Raw genomic sequence first — 11895 nt, 5'->3', positions numbered from 1 at the left:
TAAAAATATGTATATATTTTGTCCAGAGTTTGCATTTGATATTAGGAGGGTTGTCCTGATATGTGCTACTTTGCCATTATTGGAAATGACCTCTTGTGCTTTAAAATCTGAAATCCCAATCTTATGTGAAGTGCCAGCTTATTTAAACTTCAAAACCTGTCCCCTCCTCTAGGGAAAAAGTTTCTAATTAGGGAAGAGTGAAATAGAATTTAATTTGAATTCCTAGCTGTAGAAACAAAATGGTTACATATATCTAGGTGGGAACAAAGTTGTGGGTGTAAAACGAATTTTAAATATTCACTTATTTATTAAGTTCTCAATATTTTCTTGGCTTGTGAAGGGTGTGACTCAGTTGTCCAAATCACTGAGCTGATTAAAATGAGTGATTTCATAGTGAGTCTTTAAACTGAAAAGGAATGAATAGTAAACAAAGTACTTAAAATTAAGGAAAGAGAACAGTTGCTCTAGTAGATGATGAGGTGAAACTACTTTGCTAGGTATTGGGATCTCTACCTAAAGAATTTGGGATCTCTACCTAAAGAAAACTGACATCATTGCCTTGAGGGAGGAAGTTGCCTTATTGTTTGAATTAGGTCCGTTTAGCTTCTGTTCGGGCCTAGCTTCAAACGCAGCTGTGTTGTGTGTGGGGGTGGCTGGTAGTGGTACACGGCCATGGCCTTGCTGTAACGAGAATGTGTGAGAAAACCACTTGGGGCCTGTTGTTACCCAGCTAGCTCGGCTGTGACGTTGACACAGGTCTGGCGGTACTCCCGCTATTTTCTTTAGTGTGTGGAATGGTCATCCTGTGATTGTTTTGGCCTCACCTGCAGATTGCCGTGGAGAATCTTTAGTCTGTGAAATCTAATAAAGAATATAAAGGTGAGCAGTTCCAGCACCCCTTTGTACTGTGCCCTGCTCAGCTGGCGGGAACAATGTTTATATCCAGCTGCATGCAGTTTAAACCCTCCCCTCACCATCTACAGTAGGGCCGGGATTGCTAACCCTTAAAAGCCACAATTTACCCTCCTCATTCTCTAAAAATTGCCTTCTGTTCTCTTTCCCAGACCAAGGAGTATTTAGAGGAGTTTCGGAGATTGGATTTCCTGAGCAGCCATTGAAATGGTGAAGGTGGTTCAGGCTGTAGCCTTTCTCCTCCCCTCCACTTGGGAGTCCCACGGGGAGGTGATTTCGGGGGCAGATTTGTGGAGGATATTGATGTAGCAGACAGATTACAGCCTGTTTACAGACAAAACAGAAATCGGGGTCCCAGAGGCAAGTGGCTTGTTTATAAATCCATCTGTACATTGAAAATGTTTTTGGTTAAAGGGATTCCTGAACGCTAAATCAGTAAAACAATGTAAGAAGAATACTCAATATAGATTTATACAAAAGCACTGTACTTTATTTAACTCCATACAAAATGTGGTGATTAAAAACATTAAATAGGTAATCAGTTTTAGTTTTGAAGATCATTGTCAGTTTTTAAAATGTAGCTGTTTTACTTTGGTCACCTCAGCCACCTTGCAGCCCTTTGTTACAAGCAGGTGCTGTAAACAGCAACTTTCTGGCTTATATCCTTGAGGAGCGAACGGACTTCTCCTTCCAGTCTTACTAATTCTTGAGCTTTATCTTCTAAATATTTTTGATTGTCCTCGTATTTTCTTTCTAAATCTGTGGGAGAGAAAAAGAAAAAAGTCTGAGCAATTTATTCTCGGTTGACCTCAATCTAACAATGGTCGTTTGATTTCTGCCTTTTAAATAGAAGAAACTTTACGGGTGTCCTTATTGTTAAATACGTCCCGAAAGCACGAGCCTAAGCCCTACCTTTCAGGAGCTGCAGCTTGCTGTTTGCTTGAGCCAAAAGTGTTTTTGCTTCATTTTGTAGCATTTCAGCTTTTCTTCTGGCATCAGCTGACTCTTCAGTTTTTTGGGCAATTAATTTTTCTACTTTCTTATACTTTTCATCAACTTCACCATCCAGAGCCTGTAGTTCCATCGAGACACAAAGAGGTGATAAATGTAATCTCGGACATTAAGAGCCTAGTGTAATTGGCGCGAGCTTGGAACCGTACTCGGGCGTTGAGCTATTCAGTGTAAATATGTTGAAAATAAATGTAACACCAACATGAGTTTTTAAACTCACGTTTGGAGTTGTAAGCAGGTCTCTAGGGCTAAGCCTTTAGGTTAGCACTTTTCTGGAGATGTTATAGGACAGTTATATGGAGGTAGAGAAGTATATTTTTCTCTAAAGTAGATTTGCTGAGATCCAATCATTTAGATCTCAGACAAGGGCCATCTGGATCTGGACCCGGGTGCGTAGAGAGTTAAGGAAGGAGAGGGGAGACTAGCATGCACACAGGGCACAGGGGTGGGCGAGGAGCTGTGAAACTGAAAAGGCACTGCAAGTGCAGCTTTTGGGGAACACGGTTCCAACAACAGCCATTTGATAGAGGGATTTCATTTCAGGGTTTTGTTCTTACTGTAATCAAGTGCTATATTTTTGCAAAAATGCTCTGTAAAGACTGCTTGAGAGATTTATGCTCTCAGAGCTGCAAGAAAGTACAAACCATGGCAGAACACTTTTCTCACTGTTCGGTTCTCTTCCCTAACCAGATGTCAGGGGTTGAATGCTCCCCTCAGAAGTTTAAAAGTTCCTTTGGAGAGAGACATTTGCCCACTAAACATGTTTCAGTGATAACTTGGCTTCTAATGACAAATGGGAATCCTAGGAGACCTTCTCTGCAAAATACAGCACCTTCCAGTGAGAAGAAGGGGTGAGGTTTAGTTCCCTGCCAGCTGTTCTGGTATGAACCCCTTAAGCTTTTTCTACCCTGCTTTTAAAGGCCAGGTAATTATGCCATAAAGTACAAGCTCAGTACGCCGGTTTTAAGACTTCTGCCCCTGGGGCGCCTGCATGGCTCAGTCGGTTGATTTCAGCTCAGGTCATGATCTCACAGTTTGTGATACTGAGCCCTGTGTCAGGCCCTGCACTGACGGTGTGGAGCTTGCTTGGGATTCTCTCTCTCTAAATCAAACAGTTAAATAAAAGACTCCCCCCTGCCCCCAAGTTACTTTCATTTTTCTGCACCCTTATCCAAGTTTGGATATGAGGGCTTAGGTCACGCTTACTGGACACTTCCATATCCACTCCCACCCTTTCCATCTGTGTCTCTAAAGACTGTTTCAAAACCGGTCACTTGGGATGTTTCTGATAAGTAACTCTTAGGTCCACATCCCTTACTAATCCCAGGGAAGGCGGTTGAGGAGGCTCATTGCTCCTTTACAAAACACAGCTGTGAAGTCACAAGGATTTACTTACCTTCTTGACATCATCTGCACTTTGTTTCACGGTGTATACTACTTTCTCAATATATTCTGCCTCCCCAGAGTTCTGGGCAGCCTTCCGTTTCAGTTCTTCCACATTCCTCTCAAGCTCGCTGATGCGCTGGGAGGCGTTGAGCAAGTTCTCCTCCGAAGCCGCTGTTTCCGACTCAATCTACAAGTACAATGTCAGTCACCCAGCAAGCCATCAGTAAGCGGTAGGACATGCTATGAATACGAGTTTACAGGAAGATTAAAAGGCCACTCTGCCATTTCACTTTAGACCAAAAGGAAAATATAATTTCAGGAAAGCTTATATAAAGTGCCCATCTTTATTCTTAATTCTGATGATCTAGGCTGAAATGTAAAATTCTTCACTGAACCACCCCCAGACAGCTTGATGTGTTGAGAAAGCATTTTAAGGACACCTGCAAACTTTGGCAAAACAATGTTCACAAATAAGCAGATGTGAGGAAAAGGATTGCCACATAAATTTCCAAATTACTGTGGGTGGGAAAATGAGTACTCCCAAGTCACCTTTAGTTTTTCCTGTCAGCCCTAAATATTAAACTCCAAGGGGTACCCGGGTGGCTCAGTCAGTTGAGTGTCTGACTCCGCTTAGGTCATGATCTCACAGTTCATGAGTTTGAGCCCACCCCCCCCCCCCCCCCCCCCCCCCCCCCCGAACTCTCTGCTGTCAGTACAGAGCCTGCTTTGGATCCTCTGTCCCCCTCTTTCTGCCCCTCCCCTGCTCCCACGTGTGCTGTCACAAAATAAACATTAAAATATATTAAACTCTAGTGGAGGTCATGGGTCTTCAGCAACTACCTGAAAAGTTGAGTGTTTTCAGGTAAGGCAGACCAGGAATGTTTCTGAAAACTGAAAAGTTACTATAGGACCGTGAGAGGTCACGTAGTCTGGGGAAGTGACAGCTGGAACCTATAAATACTCAAAGTCATTTAGGAAAATCTATTTGGGTAACTGGTGAGGGTCCACATTCAAAGAATAATCAATGAACATCAATTTTTAACAGCTAGCCCAAGTAAGTAGTCTGACCCATGACTGAAGAACCAATTTCATGGAACACCATAGAATTAGGTCTGAATAATAACAGTGTCATAACTAAACTAAGGAGTCACTGTGGATACATGGTAAAATTTGTAGGTATTTCATGCTAAATGATTCTTAACCTAAAAGCTCACCTATTAATTAACATAAACGTATTCTTATAGTTCTTAGAGGATAAGCTCTATAGTTTTAAAGGAGTGAATAGTTTTTGACAACCTTTCATTAATAGCATAGAGTTGCTTTTTCTTTCTTATTCTTAACCTAAAGTGCTTCCTGTCCCCCAGGGACCCCAGAAAAACAAAACCAGTTTTCACTTACATCATCAAGCCAAATATCCCACGTATGATTTGATTAAATCCTATATTTCCCATTTGGCTTTTCCAAACGTAATTTTTTTTTTTTATCAAGTCACCTAAATTAAAGTTCAGTAAAATGATAACAGCACAGTGAGAAATTTGAAAAACCCTAGAGATAGAAAAGTCAGAATAATCAAAGAGAACATAGTCTGGTGGGAAAGTGTCATATTTTTTTTCTACATTTGAACAAGTGGCCTGAAGAAAGGGCCTTTTGTTTACTCAAAATTAAGAAGGAAATGTGGCTGAAGGAACTGTCAAGTCTCAAGAACAATAGAGTAGGGGAAGACAAGTTTGTATCAACCAATGGTAAGAAAAGCAGGTTGAAAAACCACCTCCTAGGTTTTAAACATTATGGGTTGTTGGCTTGAGAAGGGCTAATAGCATCTAATTTCAAAATATATTCTGAGAAGATGTGTAAGGATCACCTGAGTCCACTTTTTCCTCCATCCATTAAAAAAAAAATTTTTTTAATGTTTATTTAGAGGGAGAGAGAGAGAAAGAGTGTGAGATAGGGAGAGACAAAATCCGAAGCAGGCTCCAGGCTCTGAGCTGTCAGCACAGAGCTTGATGTGGGGCTCAAACCCACGGATTATGAGATCATGACCTGAGCTGATATCAGATGCTTAACTGACTAAGCCATTCAGATGCCCCCCCACCTCATCAATTTTGAGATCCTGGTCTTAAGTATGTAGGTTACTTTTGGGCTGCTTTACAGCAGAATGAGTTTTCTAAAACTAAATTTGGAAATTAATACTATCCTTCATACTACTAAATAGAGTCCTTGAACAGGAGACAAAAATATACACTATCTTCCTTAGGCTTTTTGTAGGGGTGAACGTAAAGGGGGCCCTCATGTTCCAGTGTCTTCAGGGTCTTCCCCCCCCCCCCCCCCCCCGAAAACACTTTTAGCATCTGTGCTGAGGGAGTAGTTCAGATTTATGTAAATTAGAGGAATCCTTTAGTGTTTAGTTGTAATGGTTTTCATGTAACTGTCAAATGCACTTTTGATAGGGTTTATGTGCCTGTTTTCTCCCACGTACAGCAAGGATCTTACCGAAGTCAGCAGGTTCTGGGTTCCCTGGATGTCTTCATCTGCTTGTTTAATTGCTTTCTCTGCTGCAATCTGGGCCTTTTCTGCTTCCTCCAGAGCCTCCTTGACCATGTCTGCAGTGACTTTAACATCAGTTGCACTTTTGCTGAGGAAAAGAATGAGACAATCTATGTGAAAAAGTACTTCCTCTCGGGGCATTTAAAAATACCTTTCTTTCCAAGAACAGCCTTTTTGGAATCAATCAGAGGGACTCATACAGGTCACACTTAGAAATTTCACTGGTTGAAGAAATCCCTTTTACTCCCTGCTAGATACACAAAATAAACCCCCTAAATGCCACAACGTCTTCAGATACCTGGCTCTTTTAGCTTCTTCTAGCAACATCTCCGCTCTGGCAATGTCAGCAGCACTTTGCTGTAGAATAACCTCTACTTGAGAAAGGCTTTCAACTCGCTCCCGAATGTCTTCTGTCAAGTTCTGTAACTGCTCTGGGGTGCTGGGCATTTCCATTTTCAGCACTTCGTTAGCAACTGCTTCAATGCTGTCCAAATCAGCACTATCCTCTGTCAAAAGCAAAGATGTCCCCATAAAGAGGTGAAAGTCACAGATGGTTAACTCAGTCACTTCTGGTCACCCACCAGGTGAAGAGCATTCTGGGGCGACATCAAGGCATACACATAGTCTAAGAACTTATAGTCTTGTTGAGTAGTTACACATGGAAAAGTTAACTACTAGAATTTGCCCGTAGGCTGAGAAAGTCAGGAAAGTCTTCATGGAGGATGAGGAACTGATCAGGTTTTGAAGGATAATAGGATTTGGAAGGAGAGAAAGGGACATCTTTGGATGGAGAGACTGTATGGGCTGAGCATGTCATGTGGAAAGTCAGAGTGAATGGTCCCGATTACAGAAAAGAGTGGACCCCAGGATGTACATCTGGGACTTGATTCTAAAAGGCAATGAAAACTTTTAGTTGGGGTTGGAAGAATAGCTAGGAGACTATTATAAATGCAGATGTAAGGAACTCATATTCCTTGTACAAATGATCTGGATTGTGGAAATTACCAAAAAGGAAAATCTAGTCAGAGAAGCAAGAGAATCAGATTGTGTATTATCAAAGAAGCCAAAGGATTTCAAATGTCAAATGTGAAAGGTGGTTGAAAAAATGCTTAAGAGGTTAAGCTTTAAATAGGTCACTGATTTTCACTGTTAATACAAAAATGGACCCCCTAAGGATTTGAGCACAGGAAAATATTTGATCAAGCGATGGCTTCCACAGGATGTTTCATAAGATACCCGTAGGATATCACTGGCTCCTTTCTTATTCCCCATTTTCCTGCTAACAGAATACTGATTTTGTTCAGGCACCTACCTCTAAGGTAAGGTAAACCTAGCAACTCAAGAGTTAAATGGAGATTGGCATGCCAATTAGGGTAATCCCATTCTGTTTGCCAGTGACATTTCTGCATCGGCATGGGATGCATTTCTGGCCAGTGAGATTATGGAGAGGACTGCTCACGGCTTCTGGGGAAGATTTCCTCCCTTTAAAAAAGGTACAATGGGAATAGGTGGGGTCTCCTTCCATTAGATATTATTGAGTATTTATGTGAAGTCTGAAATTTTGGCAGCCACCTTGTAACCAGGAGGAGCCGGCCTGACAGCAAGCCTGATATTCTTACTCCCTGGGTCCCAGAACCATGGAGCTATCCTACTACTGAACTTGTTATGTGATATAATATGCATCTCTATTAAGTCCATTTCACTTAAAAGTTTTGTGTAACTAGAAGCCAAAACCTTCCTTATTGGTAACACTTAGATGGTTGACCAGAAACATGCGCTGAACCACCAATTCTAGAGATTTTCTTCCTCTAGATACAACACTAAGGGATAGAGCTGACCATAAATACAAGATCCTGTAAATGACAGGATTACAACGCTTTGCAGGCAATGTCAAAATAAGCCACTATTCTAAGGATCTAGTGACATTCTATGTAATCTAGAACAGATTCCAAATTCAGTTCTCACACTATGGGTTTGACTTCCCGATTTCCTACTTGGGTTTCCCATCTGTGTCTGCACAACATCAGAGATTCTTACGTGCACATAAGCTTAAGAAATGCCAACATTTCTTAACATGAACTTTTTTTTTGTTTTGGTTTGGGAAATGTTACTTTTTATTCCCAAGCAGAAATTGATTTTATCTAAAACGCAGACCTGAATTCTGGTCTCTCAAACACAGACTCTTAGAAAACAGTTTTTAGGGGTGCTGTGGCTCAGCCAGGTAGGTGTCCAACTTTAGCTCAGGTCACGGTCTCATGGTTTGGGTTGTGGGTTCCAGCCCTGCGCTGGGTTCTCAGCACAGAGCCTGCTTCAGATCCTCTGTCCCCACCTCTCTCTCTGCCCCTCCCCTGCTCGTGCACCCGCGCTCTTTCTCTCTCTCAAAAATAAACATTTTTTAAAAATGGCTTATAGAAGCCTGACAAAAGTTAAAAAAAGTAAATAAAACCAGTTTTTATATTCCAAGATAGGAAGAAATATCTAAAAGTAAAATGAAAATAACTCCTTACGGGTCAAAAAGTTTCGGATTTGCTTGATCAGATTTCTCAGGTCCTCATTGCTCTTGTCCACTTTTTCTTTGGTGGCATTGGTTTTCTGCAGAACATCCTGAGCATTTTGTTTTGCCTCGTCTGCCCTCAGTTTCGCTTCAGAGACCTAAATAGGAGGAATAAATTACCCAGGGAACAGCTTCACTCTTTCTAAAGCAGACCAGAATACTATAAATGGTCCAGAAAATGATGCTGAGAAACTATGCATTTGGAATCCGGGCTTTTAGAAACAAATGGCTTTTCATTCAACCGCAGTGTATCCCCATAGAGGCTGGAAGTACTCAGTATACAGATTGCTACATGATAGTCTTCTACAGACAGGGCTAGGGTATAAACATTTGTTCTAATGTGTTTAACTCCTCCAGAACATCTGGTGGCCTATAAAATATTTTTTGGGGGGTATCAATATAAATATTTCAGTTAACTTTGTCACTTTGGAAAAATCAATGCTCAGTTCGTTGCTCAGGATGAGATTTTTACAGCACAGCTGAATGTATTCAGAAGCCTGGCCCCCTGGTCAGTAAATCTCAGATTACGGTGAGGAGGAGAAAGCACGTTCCTAAATCATCTCTGAACAAAACCGCCTCGTGTATTTCCCTGACCTCACAAAAACTTGAACTTTCCTATTTGATGGTGACACTCGCTTTTGATTTTACCATTTAGAACCGATTTCTCCCCTCCCGATCCTCCTCCAGTCGGTCACTGCGAGCAAATGCCAGGGCCGTCGGCCTAATTACCATCTTGGAGAGCTGCTCCACCTCGGCCAGGGCGCTCAGGACATCGCGGTCAAAGTCCATGGCTTTCTGCCAGGCACTGTGGGCGACCGTGACCAGGCCGCCGCAGCCGGGTCCCCCACACTTCTTCTCTCCTTCGTCAGTCCTGCAGTTCGGGCCGCCACACTCGGTCTCGGAACAAGAGGCCCCCGGAGGCGTCCCACAGGTCTGCAACGAGCCAAGAGGCAGGCACGGGCCTTCAGAGAGGGAGTCTGCAACAGCTGTGCAGGGCCTGGGTGGCCCGGGGGGCCCCAGAGAGCATGTAGGTGGTCCTCAGCAAGGGTGCTGGAGAACACAGTGTTCAGGATGGAGAGAGGAGCCGAGAGCTCAGGAATCATGGCCAGGGGAGCCATGAAAACTTAGGACGCTTCGTCAATACCTCCTGCCCTGATGAACTGGAATAGCATATGGGCGCTATGTGGGGTGCAAATGTTATCTGCTGGGTCAAGTTGAAATCTGCCCAACATGGGAGCCAAAGAATGCTTCCCCTTGATCCTAGACCATTGGATTGACACAAACAAGCAAGAGGTATTGACAAACTTCTTTAGACCTGGCATCTGGTCTGTTCTGGTTAATAGGGTGACATAAAAGGCCCATTATCTGGCCTTTTAGTACCTTCAAATCTTGGGAAGACAGGCTCACTGTGCATAAAACAGCCAAGAATAGGTCAGGTACTGTCAGGAAGAAGGAAAGCAGACAGAGGAGAGACTACTGACGGCTGCAGCTGTAGTTGGGGAAGGATGTCCTTGCTGTCTGGTGGGGTTTGAGCAGGGCAAGTGGGAGAACATTCCAGACGTGAGAGGAAAACAGAAAATAGTAGGGGCAAAGGTGGATTTCACTTTTACAAAAAGCAACCCCCCATAATCCTCTGGCTACTGCATGCACATGCACACTGATAAATTACAAGTCTGCTGTGTGATGGGAAAGGCTGAGCAGGGAGCAAACTGCAGAACCGTCCTCTCATATTGAAAAGAGGCAGTGAGAAGCAGGTAATGCTCCCAAACAAGGAAGGTATTCTTTTTAAGAAATAAAGTAGGTTTTGAATAAATAGTCAACTCCTTAGACTAATAATTTTCTGGTACTTATAATCCCATTAGATCTCAAATTAACAAATAGTTTTGGGGCACCTGGATGGTTCCGTCAGTTAAGCGTCCTACCTACTTCAGCTCAGGTCATGATCTCACGGTCTGTGAGTTCGAGCCCCGCATCGGGAGCCTGCTTCAGATTCTGTATTTCTCTCTCTCTCTGCACCACCCCCCCCCCCCCCCCGCTTGTGCTCTCTCTCTCTCTCAAAAATACTTAAAAAAAATAGTCTTTCATGTAGCTGGCTTACAGAACATAAAAAGCTTCAGAAAACAGTTTATTCTGCATTGCCGTAGGAGAACATGAGCCGTAATCAAGAAGAGAAGCAGAAGGCCTCAGGGAGGCCTTCTAAAAACAACCTGACGACACCCTAGGAGATCTGTTCTATTTCAACCCTGCAAGCAGGAAAAAAACCAGATGCAAAAACAAAGAACTGAAGGTACTCAAAAAACACAAAGGGACAAAAACCTCTCTACCCAAGAAATACCAGTATGGAACCTGTAAAGGGAGATCTCATAGAATTAAATACCTGCAGTGAGCGAACAGAAGCCAGCTCATCCCTGGGCAGTTCACCCAATGGAAAAGCAGGTACCAGGAAGGGCCCCCAATCGTATGGCCTGATCAGGCAAGGGACCCTTCACGCCCTCCCTTCCTAGACACCTGTTGCAACAAGCAAACCTCCTTTAGCATGATAGCTGCTTTCATTTTAGTTTGTGGAGATTTTATCTGTGATTACTGGTTTTTACTAGAATTTGTAATGTAGCACTCAATCCTGGAAGGAAAGAGAGAATTGGCATTTCACGCCTATATGTAGTGACTTTGTCCCCTGTGAAGTCTACACGTTGCTCTGGGCCTCGATTTTTCTAATAAGCCACGACAGGAGTGATCCGCCTTACTCCCTCTTTCCACTAAATGCTATGATGCTTAATAATCTATCACCTTGTAGGCATCAATTACGTTGGGCACAATACAGTCATGACAGTGTGTTTTTGCCAATTTCAGAGACAGCGAGATGGGGGGAAGGTGAGGAGGCCAGGAGGGAGGGGACTTGCACTAAAACCAAATCGTAAGGAAGCCTGAACCGTTCATGGTCTTCTGTGTACCACCTGCCTTCTGCTTTCTACTGTTCCTAAGCTAAGAGAGCACAAGCCTGAGTCTATAAACAATACGCTCCAAATTCTCCCAATAGGTATCCTTCTGTGAAAAACGGTAAGGAAGCAAGAGGAAGAAAACAGGCAGAGTTTGGCTTTTTTTGGCCCTCTGCCAGATTTTCATTAAACTCACTCCTCAATTTCATTTGGCTCCAGAGTTACTTTTTAAAAGCTTCTGGGAAATGAATCTACTTTCGAGGTTGGTCTCAAGGTTAATCTTCACCAGGTAAAGTTACTGGAACAAAGGAACATTTTTAATTTACACCCAGGGAAAACATTCTTTTGCTCCTTTAATTTTTTTTGAAGAAGCCCCACCACCCCCCCCCGCCCCCAAATATTCTTGAATGGCTCCACTGTGAAGGAGTTTGCATTTGGAATCAGAACTACGTGAAAAAGGGAGCACCTGGGTGGCTCAGTTGGTTAAGTGTCTGACCTCGGCTCAGGTCATGATCTCGCAGCTCGTGAGTTCAAGCCCCATGTCGGGTTCTG

At 43.0% G+C, this 11895-nt stretch overlaps 1 protein-coding gene across 1 annotated transcript in view; it reads right to left on the bottom strand.

Moving 5' to 3' along the window:
• Positions 1-1376: 1376 nt before the first annotated feature.
• LAMB1 (laminin subunit beta 1) overlaps positions 1377-11895 on the bottom strand; it is a 74143-nt gene continuing 63624 nt past the window's right edge. The window contains exons 27-33 of the mRNA XM_042964278.1: positions 9137-9340; positions 8361-8505; positions 6152-6359; positions 5800-5941; positions 3320-3496; positions 1825-1984; positions 1377-1671 (exon numbers count right to left, since the gene is read on the bottom strand). Of these exons, the coding sequence (XP_042820212.1) occupies positions 1535-1671; positions 1825-1984; positions 3320-3496; positions 5800-5941; positions 6152-6359; positions 8361-8505; positions 9137-9340 (1173 nt within the window). The 3' untranslated portion in view covers positions 1377-1534. The remainder of the gene's footprint in view (positions 1672-1824; positions 1985-3319; positions 3497-5799; positions 5942-6151; positions 6360-8360; positions 8506-9136; positions 9341-11895) is intronic.

The sequence above is a fragment of the Panthera tigris genome, chromosome A2 (genome assembly GCF_018350195.1).
Source record: "Panthera tigris isolate Pti1 chromosome A2, P.tigris_Pti1_mat1.1, whole genome shotgun sequence".
Taxonomy (NCBI): domain Eukaryota; kingdom Metazoa; phylum Chordata; class Mammalia; order Carnivora; family Felidae; genus Panthera; species Panthera tigris.
This window is presented reverse-complemented; position numbering and strand designations above follow the sequence as displayed.